This window comes from Girardinichthys multiradiatus, chromosome 11, assembly GCF_021462225.1.
Source record: "Girardinichthys multiradiatus isolate DD_20200921_A chromosome 11, DD_fGirMul_XY1, whole genome shotgun sequence".
NCBI lineage: Eukaryota > Metazoa > Chordata > Actinopteri > Cyprinodontiformes > Goodeidae > Girardinichthys > Girardinichthys multiradiatus.
In genome coordinates this window covers 10,168,941-10,184,939 of record NC_061804.1, presented here as the reverse complement: position 1 = coordinate 10,184,939, position 15,999 = coordinate 10,168,941, and the positions used below count along the sequence as shown (strand labels likewise).

Sequence of the window (15,999 nt, the reverse complement as noted above, 5' to 3'; positions counted from 1 at the left end):
CCGCTTCTTTCCTGCTGTCCAGCTGGAGAGAAGGCCATCGTCTGTGACCAGTGTGGCGCCCAGTTTCAGACCGAGGAATCCCTGGAAGCTCACCGGCAGATCCACACTGGTATGAAGGACCTCACACACATACATTCACACCGATGAAGCGTCATGACCACTGGCATAAACTGAGAGAACACGAGGTTGTCTGCTGTGTTTCACATGACCAAGAAATCCACACCAACTAGTGGAAACAGTATAACTTGAAGACATGAAGACATCCTTGTTTTTTCTTTCCTCTATCCTTTGCAGGGTTCATAAATCAGGATGCATAATTGTACTGCTTGAAGCTGTGATATTTATTCTCATCCACCTTTTTCCAATCAGCTTTCTCTGACTAACCAGAGCCATGATTGACAGATAGATCGCATCATCTCGGATTAGTCCCACTCGTCCTAAATCAAGACAGACCCAACAGTAATCAACAAGCCGAGAAAACTTGGCAGGCTGACGTTGTTTATCAGCGCTCGGCTCCGAACATGGGAAGACTAGGGCGATCTAGGTGCCAAGATGTAAATAGGAAGAAGTAAATCCCCATTCCGCAGATGTGCGGTTGGCCCGGAGCGGTTTTTACTGCTGCTGATGAACTCCTTTAATTCTGGGAGGAGTCGATTGTGTCAAATCACGTCCATTTTGTTGTAGACTTTCAGAGCTTTGGGCCTGGTTTAGAGCATCCATGTTTAGCCGTGTGGAGTTGACGTAAAAAAACAACAACAAAAAACACAAAACAAATCTTGACTTTTAGGCATTTCGAACATTTCTAAGGTTTTTAGAATCAACAAAGTTTTTCATTTGGCCACACCTCTTAACATATAATAAAACCTGCAATTGGTTGTGTGGTCTTGTACACTTGAGGTTAGATATAAAGAATTTGAGAGTCTGGTAAAGACTAAGATCATTTATAGATCAAAGCCCTGTAACTGATGGAGGGATTTTAGTCTGAATGCATCATTTCTGCTCCTGGTTCATCATTCTTTCTCTTTATTTCTGCTCTGTCAGAAGAAGACTGTTATAAACTGCCTGCAGCTGCATACATCTGAAGATATGTCACCTCTGATGTATATCGCAAGAAAAATTAGGTTTAGAATTAGTGTATAGCATATAAAAGATGGTGCATGCATTTGCATTTAAACTGTTGCTGAAGATTAGTTACACATGACAGCTTGAGCATTAATATTAGTATATTATACATATACAGACCAATGATGTTCTCACAGAGAGAAAATGTGAAACTATAAATATTGGATGTGATTTTAAAAAGGATCTAATTCATTCCAGGCTTTGTAATTAATAAAATAAATAAAAAGCCAAATGTTGTGTGGACACTGCCCCCTTAAGGGCACAGCGGATAAAAGGTCAGGCCCTCTAACTAGCCAGTCAACATCAGCATCTCTTAAACATGTCAAACAAAAAAAGATGAGAGACAGGCTCCACTTGGACTTCCTCGTGTTTTCTCCAAACACTCCTCCTCATTCATTCAAAGGGGGACTCTGGTTTGGTGAAGGCAGGATTTAGGAGCTACCCCTGAGGGGCTCGCCCTCAGCCAGCCAGCTTGTTGGAGGTAAAAAAACAGCTAAATGAGGCTAATGATTCAACAGCCATAACAGCGGAAAGGAGCACTCTAAATATAGGCATTCCAGTCTGGAACGAATGGGAGGGGTGGGGGCAGCTACAGCCATGTCTCCCTGCCAGACAACTACAACAGTAAAAGTGTAGTAATCATCCGTGTGTTAAGCCCCAGTGAGGAATCACAGTTTGAGAAATGGTAAAACATGACGCAACACTTTAGCTGCTCTGTCTGATTCCCTCTTTCAGTTTCCTATTCTCCGAGATATTCCAGCCACTGCACTCTCTCATTTCCAACCTCTACAGATTTGCACTGGAATACCTAAACATTTTATTCTGTTCAATTCAGTTTTATTTATTTAGCACCAATTCACAACATGTCGTCTCAAGGCACTTTATTCAATTCAGTCGAATCATACAAATTCCCAATCAGGTACATTCCAATTAATCCTAACTATGAAACAGTGCAGTCGGATTCAGTTTTTTATTCAAAATGGTTCAACGTTTTTCTGTCCAAAGAACCCAGCAGATTGCATCGAGTCAGTGACTTATAGCATTCACTCCTCCTGGATGAGCATGTAGAGACAGTGGACAGTCCCTGGCATTGACTTTGCAGCAATCCCTCATACTGAGCATGCATGTAGCGACAGTGGAGAGGAAAAACTCCCTTTTCACAGGAAGAAACCTCCAGCAGAACCAGAACCAGGCTCAGTGTGAGTGGCCATCTGCCAGATGAATGCCCTCTCCAACATTTTAGATGGTAGTGAAAACAGATTCTGTTGTTTCAGTTGTTTTTCCACAATCACTTACAACACCGGCCACATAAATATATCTAAAATATCTTTTTATGGATACTTTATGTATTTGACAGGATTAGAGGATTACTTACCACTTTCTGTTTTCCTGGGGTAAAAATATGATGTTATACAGCGATTCATTTCTGTCAGCCACTCTTCAAAATGGAATAGACTATGGAACAGTTCATTAAAGTTAGGCAGGAAATGGCAGAAAGAAAACAACTACTTAAAACTACCTTAATGTGTCTATTTGTAAAGTTAGAGCAATAATTAAAAAGCTCAAATCAACATCACAATTAGATGCCAACCAGTTGTCTGGTAGACATACCAAGAAAACGTCTTTTCTGTCCGACCACCACTGGGGAGTTTCCTTGAACTGCTTGATACCAAGGTTGAGCTTTTCAACCACAACACTCCTGGTTTGTTTGAACTACCAGGGTATTTTAAATAAAAATCTGTAGGCCATAAAACTGAAAATAAATAATCATTAGGTTGTTTAGCAGACTCATGATCAGAAACATCAGAAACAAAATCGACCATGTCATTCCACATGGGGTTGATACAGATGGAGAGCATTTATCAGAGCAAAACGTTTACTGGCAAATTTAAATCTTTTTAAGACAGAAATTGAGATACAACACAAAGTATTTGTTTTTTAGTAATCATGGTTTTTGCTTTCTTTTTAATTTTATAGGAAAGTAGGATCACAAATAACCTATCAACTTTCAACTTGATGATTTTGGTCCATGTGGCAAAACGTTTGGACATCTCTGATCTAGAGAGATTGTGCAAAGAGTCCACGTCTCTTTGCACAACCTATTAGCAACCCCCTTCCATACAGGGGATGCAAATAGATGTGTATTACGCTGTATTCCAAGGAGATCCAACGCTGAAACAAACCTGTGGCCTTTGCTAGAGGTCCTGGGTTCAAATCCCGGACGAGTCCCCAACCAATTCATGTTACGATCTATCTAGGGCTGGCCAGATCATAACCTGAAAATTTATCCATCCTCGTCAGACCTCAAAAAACCACAACACAGAGTAGTTTTGCCAATTTTATTTACCACTATGTGAATGTTTTAACACTGAAAAAGAGCAGAATAATTTCAGGGTTAACTTTATACCAAAACAACAAACAAAAGGAAACTATATGATATCTTTTAAATAAACTAAACTTTTCAGAAATAAATAAACCAAATGACAATCACTTACCTTCCTTACTAAAATAAACAGGATAAAACTAGAATAAAAATAAAAGGCAGTTCAACCCTACAAACTCCTTAATGTACAGGTCCTTCTCAAAATATTAGCATATTGTGATAAAGTTCATTGTTTTCCATAATGTCATGATGAAAATTTAACATTCATATATTTTAGATTCATTGCACACTAACTGAAATATTTCAGGTCTTTTATTGTCTTAATACGGATGATTTTGGCATACAGCTCATGAAAACCCAAAATTCCTATCTCACAAAATTAGCATATCATTAAAAGGGTCTCTAAACGAGCTATGAACCTAATCATCTGAATCAACGAGTTAACTCTAAACACCTGCAAAAGATTCCTGAGGCCTTTAAAACTCCCAGCCTGGTTCATCACTCAAAACCCCAATCATGGGTAAGACTGCCGACCTGACTGCTGTCCAGAAGGCCACTATTGACACCCTCAAGCAAGAGGGTAAGACACAGAAAGAAATTTCTGAACAAATAGGCTGTTCCCAGAGTGCTGTATCAAGGCACCTCAGTGGGAAGTCTGTGGGAAGGAAAAAGTGTGGCAGAAAACGCTGCACAACGAAAAGAGGTGACCGGACCCTGAGGAAGATTGTGGAGAAGGGCCGATTCCAGACCTTGGGGTACCTGCGGAAGCAGTGGACTGAGTCTGGAGTAGAAACATCCAGAGCCACCGTGCACAGGCGTGTGCAGGAAATGGGCTACAGGTGGCGCATTCCCCAGGTCAAGCCACTTTTGAACCAGAAACAGCGGCAGAAGCGCCTGACCTGGGCTACTGAGAAGCAACACTGGACTGTTGCTCAGTGGTCCAAAGTACTTTTTTCGGATGAAAGCAAATTCTGCATGTCATTCGGAAATCAAGGTGCCAGAGTCTGAAGGAAGACTGGGGAGAAGGAAATGCCAGAGGTCCAGTGTCAAGTACCCACAGTCAGTGATGGTCTGGGGTGCCGTGTCAGCTGCTGGTGTTGGTCCACTGTGTTTTATCAAGGGCAGGGTCAATGCAGCTAGCTATCAGGAGATTTTGGAGCACTTCATGCTTCCATCTGCTGAAAAGCTTTATGGAGATGAAAATTTCATTTTTCAGCACGACCTGGCACCTGTTCACAGTGCCAAAACCACTGGTAAATGGTTTACTGACCATGGTATCACTGTGCTCAATTGGCCTGCCAACTCTCCTGACCTGAACCCCATAGAGAATCTGTGGGATATTGTGAAGAGAACGTTGAGAGACTCAAGACTCAAGACTCTGGATGAGCTAAAGGCCGCTATCGAAGCATCCTGGGCCTCCATAAGACCTCAGCAGGGCCACAGGCTGATTGCCTCCATGCCACGCCGCATTGAAGCAGTCATTTCTGCAAAAGGATTCCCGACCAAGTATTGAGTGCATCACTGTACATGATTATTTGAAGGTTGACGTTTTTTGTATTAAAAACACTTTTCTTTTATTGGTCGGATGAAATATGCTAATTCTGTGAGATAGGAATTTTGGGTTTTCATGAGCTGTATGCCAAAATCATCCGTATTAAGACAATAAAAGACCTGAAATATTTCAGTTAGTGTGCAACAAATCTAAAATATATGAATGTTAAATTTTCATCATGACATTATGGAAAATAATTAACTTCATCACAATATGCTAATATTTTGAGAAGGACCTGTATCTGTGTATCTTCGACAAATTTGGGGCTGGGTGGGTTGAGCAGAGGATGAATGACGACCAGCTCACAACGGCGTCATCTTATATATCATCTCCGTCTAGGTGACCAATCCGCTTCCTCCTTCATATAGATCCACCAATCACGGAGGCACCTGCACACTCATTTACACATGCAGTTAAATAGTCAATTCATGTCAACCATAAAATGTTTTTTACAGGTATTTACTATATTCCACCTTTGGTTTCAACCCTGATGGTAAAAAGTAAATGGTTTTAGTCAAACACAAAGATTTACATCAGTTCTCCATAAAGTCTGCTCTCTCATTCAGTCACGTCCAAGTCCATCAGCATCATCACTAACAGACTACATGTTTTCTTTGGTTTGTGTGTATGTGTTGAATATTGCATATGGTGACATTCAAAGGTTAAGTACCATTCACGCGCCGAGCTAAACAGTGTGTTGAGGGTCGGCTCCCTTTAGCCAGCTGGCCTGTTTCCAGGATCAACGACTGAGGCAACAAGCGGGACAGCGAACTTCTGTCTGGTTTTATTAAAAATGCACCAATCCTGATTTTTTTTATGGCTGATGCAGAGTTCTGGATCTTATTTAGGTCTGACCTACTGGTTCTGATTAGCTTTCTATGGACTGTTACACAATTAACATAACATTGTTTTAATTCAACAAACATTGACCATGAAAGAGAAGTATGGTTTTCTCATCTATTCTTTAGATCACAGCATGATGTGTTGCTTGTTGATGTTGTCAGACTTGTTCTATTAGAGGTTTTACTGATTCTGCAGGATCTGGCAGTAATCAGGCCTGGGTGTGGCTGATAAAACTAAACCAAAGAAAGCTGGTTAATCACAGTTTATCCATGATTTAACAAGGAGACCATAGGTCCAGGATGGTTTAAACCTTTAGCTGTTTTGCCTTAATAAATTAAGCCATTATTTGAAAACCGGGATTTGGGTCAGGGCATTGCATAGATGTGGCTTCATATGGTCCTCAACACAGCCACCTGGAGTGACCTGACATTGGGACCATTGCTGCACGTCTTCCCCCCTTCTCTCCCTTCTAATTTTCCACCTGATTACTTCAATTAAAGGCTACTAGTGTCACAGATAAATCTCTAAATAATTTAAAAATTGTCGTTTGTAATTCCTCTAGTTTATTTGTCAGATTTTAAAATTAATCTGACAACCGGATGTAAAGCAAAATAAAAACAAGAAATCTCTGTTTTTCACAGCACTACTTCCTGTAAGAAGCCAAGTGGCAGCGTTTTGTACCACCAGCAACCAATAAGGTGATGATGGATCTTAGCCCACATGGAGGGAATTACAGGGTTGATTTAAAAGTTTGGATCGGTCGTTTAAACACTTCAGGGGGATGATAACAAGGTTCCTACACAGTCTGGAAATTTTGGAATTTGATTTAGTAATTTTCCAGTTCGGTATAGGCACAGACGAAGAAAATAACAAAATTCTTTTTTTCTTTTTCTCCACATTTTATTTTCCATCTCATTTTTCAGAAGCTACCTAGCTTCCTTCGCTTCTTCCTTCCTGGAGGAAGTTTAAATCCATGATGTCATCAGGGTAGTCCAACAAGGAGTCCAAATGTAGTTTTTGTAACAAAAGTTTTGGATCTGACCTGCGAGAGAAACTTTGGCAGATTAAATTGATGCATCACTGATTTTCCTGTAGTGAAATTACTTTGGTTTACTAGTCTAGAGGAATATAAAACTAATTCACATTTGGAGACCTCTGAATTTAAATCCTTGCTTTTGTTGCAATCATTTTTATACATTCTTTCATCAAACACCAAGAGACCTTCACTGACAGAACGTAATTCGGTTTGAACAAAGCGTTTTGAGTTTCCATTGATGCTGTAAACAGAACAAACAGAAATGCATTCATACAGGAAGGTTTGTACAGTGCCCAAGACACACAAGAATTAGCATGTGATTGAAGGAGGGGGGTTACTGTTGGCCATCAAAGCCAGATTTGATCTCTGGCTGCATCTTGGCAGAGCTCCAGCTCTTGGCTAACGTTCCCCGATGACAATATTTGGCCTCTTTGGCTGCCTCTCTGTCTCTCTCTCTCTGGTTGCTCTGAATAGGAACTATTGTCGCATCTCCTCCACTGGCCTGATCAGCTGCAGGATGACTCAAACTATGTTCCTCTCCCTCTCTCTAGCTTCTTCTGGTTTCAACACATTTTCCAGGGCACACCTCTGCATGCCAGTCAAAACCTTTAATGTGGCACTGTTGAAGAAAATGCTCACACAAACCCCCATGAGATGTTTCTGAGGGTGTTTCTGAACTTGTTGAAATTGTTGGAATTATGATTATTGATTAATTAATATTTATCACTAATTATAATTAAAAAATCATAATTTGACAAAATTAATTTCTTAACCAAAATCCTCATTTATAAATCGAGACCAGAGATGTCTTCTGATGTTGTAATTGTGGCTCAACGCCTCTGATAATTACAACCGTTAATAAATACTCAGTAATAATTAATAACTATTACCAGAGATGTCACTGTTTAATCGACCGTTTCTGCCGAAACGTGTGGAACTTCAACCTAACCTTATCTTGACTGACGAATCACTCTTACACAAAATAAACACAGAACGCCTTCTGTTTATCTATGTGAACATTTATTAAATCACAGCCCTGATAATCCGCTCTTCCGATTTAATAATCTTCACCTACTCAAACATGCAAAGTTCTACACAGAAGGAGTAAAATATCTAACTAAACAAAATAAAGCAAACCAGCAGTTATGGCAAAAATGATAATATGACAAAAGGGGTGTGGTGGTGAGGGGAGGTGGGGGCGCAGCTCCAATTGTAACTCAGTTCTACTCAGTCATAAAACCTCCCCCAATGCTGGGCGAGGTGAGCAGACAAAGGGTTATAAAACTTTTGGCGGCAAGCTAGTAAGCAGTAAGGTTGAAGACAAAGTAAATGGTGAATTTCACCATGAGGTTATTATAACAGTCCAGTTACACAGTGCACCTGTGCACAGGTGTTTGCACAGTAAAGACACACTTGCGTGACACGGCGGTCTCCGAAAGTACCAGCGAGTTTCAAAATAATGGCATGCATATACAATTCCGAACACATTAGACTCTAAATGGCGACTCTAATCGCACTAAAAATCTCCTCTACCCTGCATGGCTATTCCTAATAAAGAAATAAAAAAATTATAATAATAAAAGGATGTGTTTTACTTTGTTGAAGCCTTCCTTCTGAGCGGAGTTGAGAGAGGGAGGGGTAGAAGTTGGAAGTTACTGTGCGTCCACAGTTAACTTCAGGAAAAGCGGTCAATCTTCGTCCTCTGGCCTCCTTGGCGAAAGGGAAAAATATGATCTGACCGTTACAGTCGACTAGAACAGAAAACAAGGTGGCGATTTGTCTCCTTAAAACTCCGTGTTTTTTTTTGTTACGTGTTAAACTCACGTCTTCGATTGGCAAAGTGAAATTTCTGGCCTTCTCATTCCAGAAACCTCAGTTATGAATTTTTCGTTGGCCAACAAAAGAGAATAAATGAAATCCACTTGGGACTCTTCTCCAGATGATGCTTCAGTTGCATGGTCTCCAGCTGAAGGCGAGCCCTCAAAATGGGCGCCTTCCTATATTGCGTGTTGTGACGTCAGACTTGGGACGCCCCGTCATATCAGTCGTAGTATCCGATGGGATTTGTAGGAACGGACTGTCCTGGATGCAAAATGGCCGATGACGTTGGAGAGGCACAGTGGCGTCCAGCAAACAAGTGGTCCAACATAATGGAGCAGCATTCTTACATGTAGATTCTGGAAGGTGGCAGAGCCGACTGAGATGCCAGAAGTGCTTGCAGCAAAACATCATGTGTCTGCTTTAACCCACTGAATACTCTTCTGTCAACTGTTATCCTTCCTTTGTAATGTTGTGCCATACAAAGATCTACTGACAGCTACTTTTTATGTCATGTTTTTCCAAATTAGAATCTCAGTTGGAATCTCGGTTTCCCTAATTTGGAGCTTGCTGTGTGGTTTTTGTATATCGGAAGAACACGCTATGCCCAGCTTTAAAGGAGAACACTGCTGTCACTGATGGCTGTTATTAAACACTCTGGAGGCAATTCAAATCAGTACAATCTCCTCAACTGTTTACATTAATCATTCATAACATTATGACTACCTTGTATCAGCTAATAATATAAAGCCACCATTATAATTTGAATGTGATAAAGCATGTAGCATATGTTGCCATTAATGTAATAAGGTTTTTGAGCAGATAAGAAAACATTTCGCTAAGAGAGACCTGTTAGAATATGTAAAAAGTCATTCAGAAGTGTTACAATGTTTATAATACTAAATAGTTAAGAAACAAAAATCTAAATATTTAAGTATACATATTATGAATATGTATATTTAGTAGATATACATAAATATATTCATAATATATATACTTAGTAAATAATAATAAAAGTAAATAGTATTGATTACTTTTTTGATTACTTTATTCAACAGACTCATGGTCCACAAGAAAACAACAACACAACACAAAAGAGAAGAGAGGAAAAAAAAAAATAATTATAAAAGACTTGCATACCAATGTTTTCACAGAGCCGACTGGTATCTTAGCGCACTAAGAGATGGATGTGTAAACATTACAATAAGACTGTTCAATGAGCTGCACAAACGACACATGAACTTATATATCAGATTTCCTGGAATGTTCTGACATGTGCATCACAAAACATCTCACTTGCACTGCTGAACCTGGGTTTCTTGAGCAGAATTCTCAAAGAGTCATTATAAGCAACCTTAATCTTCTGCATACTAGCTTTTTTAAATTTACACCACAAAGGAGCTGTATACAAGGATGTAGAGTAAGCTTTAAATAGGCTTATTTTTACCTCATCAGTGCACATATGGAATTTCCTCCCCAGAATGTTTGCCTGGGCGTACAACATGCGACACTGCTGATAAATGTCATCATCATCACAGAGCTGGTCTGTGATGTAGTGACCCAGATATTTAGTTTTAGAACAAACATTTAACTTTTGCCCTGACAGAAAAAAATCAGGGAAGCAAAGTTGTTTGTCAGCTTTAGTCCTACAAACTAGTACAACAGTTTTCTTAGCATTATACTGCACATCAAAACTTAACCCATAATCAGAGCAGATGTTCAGTAACTGCTGAAAACCTGCACTGCTGGGTGAGAGGACAGCCAGGTCATCAGCATACATGAAGTGATTGACCAACGTATCACCAATCAGACATCCAGTTTTACAGAGGTTCATTTCTTGTGACAGGTCATCCATGTACAAGTTAAACAGGGCAGGCGAAAGAACTCCACCCTGACGCACACCATAGTATTCTACATAAAGATTTGGTATGACACATTGATTATCATTCACCATTCTGACAGTATTGGTCTCTACACACCTGCTCACCAGCGTAGCCTCAGTTTTGATACCAAAAACATCCATGGGTCATTAATGCACGACCGATAACAATCGTCCATTAACGGAAATTTATTTTTATTGTTTGAATTGATTTAAACTGCAAATAATGTAGGAAGAACGTCACACGTATCGAAATCAATGTCATGTTGATGATTTTAACGCACTACTGCAGATTATTCATCCCTCTATCTGATTCAATAACACAGACAAATTACTGATTAAATGTGTAAATGTATCAGTTTGTAATAAAATTGCATGTTTCCTGAACAAACCTGTACTTTACAAACTATTTGATATATTCCATCCATGGCACACAATACAGACAAATCTTCCTAGCAAACCTAATTAATTTTATTTTGATAGTATATATAGTTTATGTAGTTTATTATTTTTGCATTGTTAAACTTTCCATGTAAAGCAAATCTTTATAACCAATCAGACAGATTTTAACACAAACATAATAAGTTTGTTTGATTAGCAAAATTACTTGCAACAAGATTAGGCTGATGTATAGAATGAGGTTCCTCTTCCTTGACATTTCTTTCTTGTTTTTTATAAAGCCAGGACTGCAACAGGCCATTTTCCCTATTTTTCTTTTGCATCAAAATTACCAAAAACCTTTCAGCAAACGGTATTTATTTTTTCTTCACTACTTGTTACAAACAGCACCGGTCTTTTTTTTTTATCTGACTTGCTCTGCATATAATTACATAAATATGCATGCACCATTTGTGTGCACTTTGAGAATTAGTAGGACCAGCAATTCTGGTTTTTTCACATTTAGCTCCTGCAAATAACTTGTTGAACCAGAATTTGCTGATTTGTTTCTGTCTACTGAAGGCAAAGACTGAGCTTTATTTTTAACAGCAAAAACAGAATTCAGAAACACAAAGTACAACATATGGCTTGACATGCTGATATTATGAGGGCAATTCTCAACAGAATGGACTAAAGACAAACAATAATTCAAATTGTTACCTTTTTCCAAAATTTGAAATAACATGTTTCAAATAAAAGATGAAAAATATTTGAATTTAACGTTGTGCCTTCTAAAAATATTTGTTTGAGGTAGAAGATGGCATCCAGTCGAAGCTGGGATGCTCTCATTTCACAAGAGGGATGATGGACACTAGTTTTGTAAGGTTTTACTTTTTATTTTGTGCTAAAGAAAATATCAGTATGATTTTGTTTAAACTGGGAGCAAAAAAGTGGACTAAAGGAATGAATCTAAGGAACTAATTATTATTAATGCCAGTCATAAATGCATTCTGTTTTTTAGGTCCTGAGAGACTTCATGATAAAAAGTGCTTGAATATTATGAAAAAAGGGTAGATTTGTCATCTTACTGTTTTGTTTCCAAAGCGGTTTGAAAGCGAATTTTGTCCCACGCCATGCTCGTTTTTTAACGAGGCCACATCTAACGTGTCATTTTCAGGCCGCGTTTCCAGTAAAGCCTCTCCCAGTTGATTTTTCTCTTCACTCCTGCCTTCGTCTCCGCAGCTGTCGGCTAGATTCATGTCTTTCTCCAGTAAATCGCTTTGGTTCGCTTCTATAATTTATAGCTCTTGCATTTTATTGGTAAACCCACTGTGCACACATTCAGCTTGATTTAAGCATAGCTTGATGCTGCAAAGAAAAATGTCTGGAAAGCTGCTCAAAAACAAAACAGTAAGCAAGAATTTTAAGTTAAACATTTTATTTTTCCAAATGCAAAAGAAATGCAGATCTCACTGTTAGACATTGGTGTAGTTTGTAGCCTACATGTGCATCTCAATACATCAAAACATCATCATATTTCAGTAAATCAATTCAAGACGATACACTTATAGTGATACGTAACTGTTTCTGTCCCTTCGCGTTATATTGGCTTTCAGCTAAATTTAATGTGGGTAAGACTAATAAAAAAAGCATTTTTAATATAGAAATGTGATGATTTGGCGGACAGTCATTGGGAAGACTGTTGACTTCGAAGTTTTCCAGCACTCAGTGAAACACAATCAACAAGCAGGGAAAGTCACAGGAGGTCATTGCTGCTCAGAGTGCTGTGTGCATAATATTGGAAAGTTTTGTGGAAGGAAAAGGCACACAAGGTGTGGACAGTATCTGGAGTCTGTTCTTCAAGAGCCTCCACACAGAGACGAAGAAGTGTCTTTCGGGGTCGAGAAGTGACTGGTCCAGTCCAAAGTACTGTTTTCAGATGAAAGTAAATTTTGTGTTTAATTTAAAAATCAAATCTAGGTGAGAAGTAGAAAGACACAGAATCCATGCTGCCTAAGGTCCAATGTGATGTTTCCAAAGTCAGTGATGGCCTGTTATCTGCTGGTTTTGGTCCACTGTGTTTTCTGAAGTCCAAAGTTAATTTTAGAGCACTTCATGCTTCCTTCTGCTGTCAAGCTTTATGGAGAGTCAGATTTTATTTACTAGCAGGAGTTTGTACCGGCCCACACTGCCAAATGTACCAAAAGCTGGTCCAATGATCGTGATGTTACTGTGCTTGATTAACCAGCAAACTGACCTGACCTGAACCCCATAGAGAATATGTGAAGTATTGTCAAGAGGAAGCTGAGTAACACCAGAACCAACAATGAAGATGACCTAAGGGTCACTATCAAAGCAACCTGGGCCTCCTGAACACCTCAGCAGAACCGCAGGCTGATCGCCTCTGTGCCGCGCCACATTGATGCAGTAATTCATGCAAAAGGATCCCCAACCAAGTACTGCAGATACTCTACAGTACAGAGATATATTGTTCATTAGGACCACATTTATGTATTACAAATTATTTTTAATGGTCTGAAATAATATAATAATTTTCTGAGAAACAGAATTTTGGGTTTTAGTAGTATATCACTGTGTTGGAGTAAATCTAGACATAAGTTTAACTTATATAAATTAAAGGACTGAAATAAAACTTTGACCTATTGGAATGCACCCACATATCCAGAGGTACATAGTAATTGCAATGAAATCTGCAGATTCAGCTGCTGCATTAAGGCCACAGTGTGAGCAGTTTGCAGTTATTCAGCATGAACTGAGTAGCACTGGAAACAACAGGGACTGCATCTCCCATGTGACTTGTATATAAATGAGTTTGGACTCCACTAGCCTCAGAAGAATTTGTTGTCTGACTGTTGGTGTTCCTGTTTATACATGACTCATCTCTGTGCATGCACACACACACTAAAACAAACACACACAGACAACAACACAGGAGAAAATCCAAATGTAATAGACGGGGGAAACTTACTTTTGTCTCTTTTTCTTCCTTGTCTTTATCTCCCTGCAACCTTTTTTTTTATAAAAGAACATCTTGTAAAACTGAGAAAATATGTAAACCATGGAGTGGCAAAAGCGAGTTTAGCCAGTGGGAACGCAGCATGATTCCAGCAGGCCTCAGCCGCAGAGTAAACACTTTCTTTTTTCAAGCCAGAAATACTTTGGCTGAAGAGGGAAAGATGGAGAGAGTGCCTGGAAAAGGAGGGAGCAAGGATGGGAGGAGAGACAGAAAGATGAAGAGTACAGACAAGCTGTCATGGTTAGGAGGAAGGAGCTCTTTTAGTTGAATAACGGCCTCATTTTGCCTTTTCTTCCATGTAAAATGTTCACACTGGTGGCCACACAATCAAATCCCAACACACACACGCACACACACACGCAGTCCAGACATGTCACTCAAGCAAATTAGGCCAATGGCAACGCTACACAGGGGTCACGTCAGAAGTGCCGATTGTCTCAATCACATTAGTCCAGCGCTGGCATCTGTTTAGCATTTAGTTAATTGTGATGTTATTAAGTTGTCAGTGAGCATTAGAGCAGCGATAAGCAAAGCAAATATTCTTGCAGCCCAGACAGGCAGAGCTGTGCATGTGTTGCCTTTTTGCACCAAGAAAGGAAACATCTACACAGTTGCTGCAACTGTGGATATCACTGGATTTAGCCTATTGATCAGAGCAAATTGAGCATCATAAAGTGAATTTCGGTGCGATTATTAGGCACTCTGTTTCAGCGCCTCACTTTCCAGTTGAGGGCAGATGTGCATTAGCATTATGACTTCTGATTACCAAAATGTTAGCATGTTGAGCTTCCTGTCTGTGTCATCTGCAAAGTCAAAATGCTGATTAGCACTGTACTCCTGCTTGCCTCTTCGGCGTCCCACCAATAATTGAGCAAGCTGTCCACGGTCTGGGGGAGATTATCCATCTGTGTGTCGGCGCCCCGGCTTTCGGAGAGCATTCTGGCAGCAGGACTGGATGTACAAGGCCAGGACCTACAGAGATAGATGGGATTTATCCGTGTGGCTCAAACTGACGCTAAGTAACATTAGTGTTGTAATCTTTGCTCTATAATACATTAAACTCATCATCAATATATACCTGGTATCAACACTTGTTGTATTCATAAGTACTAAGCGGTTTTCAAAAATGTAATTTTAACATTTGATCCAGTTGATGGATGTTATCAATTTATTTTTCCATTTCATTCATGGAAAACCTATCTAGCAGAGCCACATTGAGCAGCAAACACTGAGTGGTCGTTTTCTGTTTGAATTTATCATCCTCCATGAAGAAGGCTTTTTTTCTCTTCTATATAACATATCTTCAGTCAATGAATTTTGCAGACCCGTGTTTCTGCACAGCTCTTTTAAACTTCCACCAAAGCATTTCAGTCAGGTTAAGGTCTGGACTTTGATTGGACCATTGCAACACCTTTATTCCTAACCTTTTTAGCTATTCTGTTGATTTGCTGTGTTGCTTGGGATGATTGTCCTGTCGCTGATCCAGTTTGGGCCAAGCTGCAGCTGGCGCTTTGTTCAATTGCAACTTGCAAACCTAAGCTGTGTTGCCATATTTCTTTTTAGAGATAGGAGGCTTTCTCTTTCAACCCTTCCAAACAAGCCATACTTTCTCAGTCTCTTCCTGCTTGTCCTGTCATGAAGCTCAACCTTAACTTTAGAGATATAGGTTCTTCTTTCCCAGGGTTGCAGGAACAACACATACTTCTGTTCTTGCCATCACAGGTTTGGATGTTCTTACAGGTTATTCTTGACCTGTACGAATTCTTGGCAGAACCACTTTTTTTCGTGGGGTCCAAGAAATATGAAAGTTGTGTGCTGCAGTAGGAGAGATTTATAAGGACCTCCCAGGAGCTCTGTATTTTAGTTCTTGTGAAGAATGAAATTTCCTGGCTAGAAAGATCTTTGTTCTTGTTCTTGGAGCCTCAAATAGGAGTTCAAATGTCTCTGTTCT

General features: G+C 39.5%; 1 protein-coding gene across 3 annotated transcripts in view; it reads left to right on the top strand.

The window, feature by feature from the left end:
- Positions 1-15,999, top strand: part of zbtb16a (zinc finger and BTB domain containing 16a) — a 218,610-nt gene that overhangs the window by 135,679 nt on the left and 66,932 nt on the right. For all 3 annotated transcript variants that reach the window (XM_047378740.1, XM_047378742.1, XM_047378741.1), the window contains exon 4: positions 23-109. In XM_047378740.1, coding sequence (XP_047234696.1) covers positions 23-109 — 87 coding nt within the window. The remainder of the gene's footprint in view (positions 1-22; positions 110-15,999) is intronic.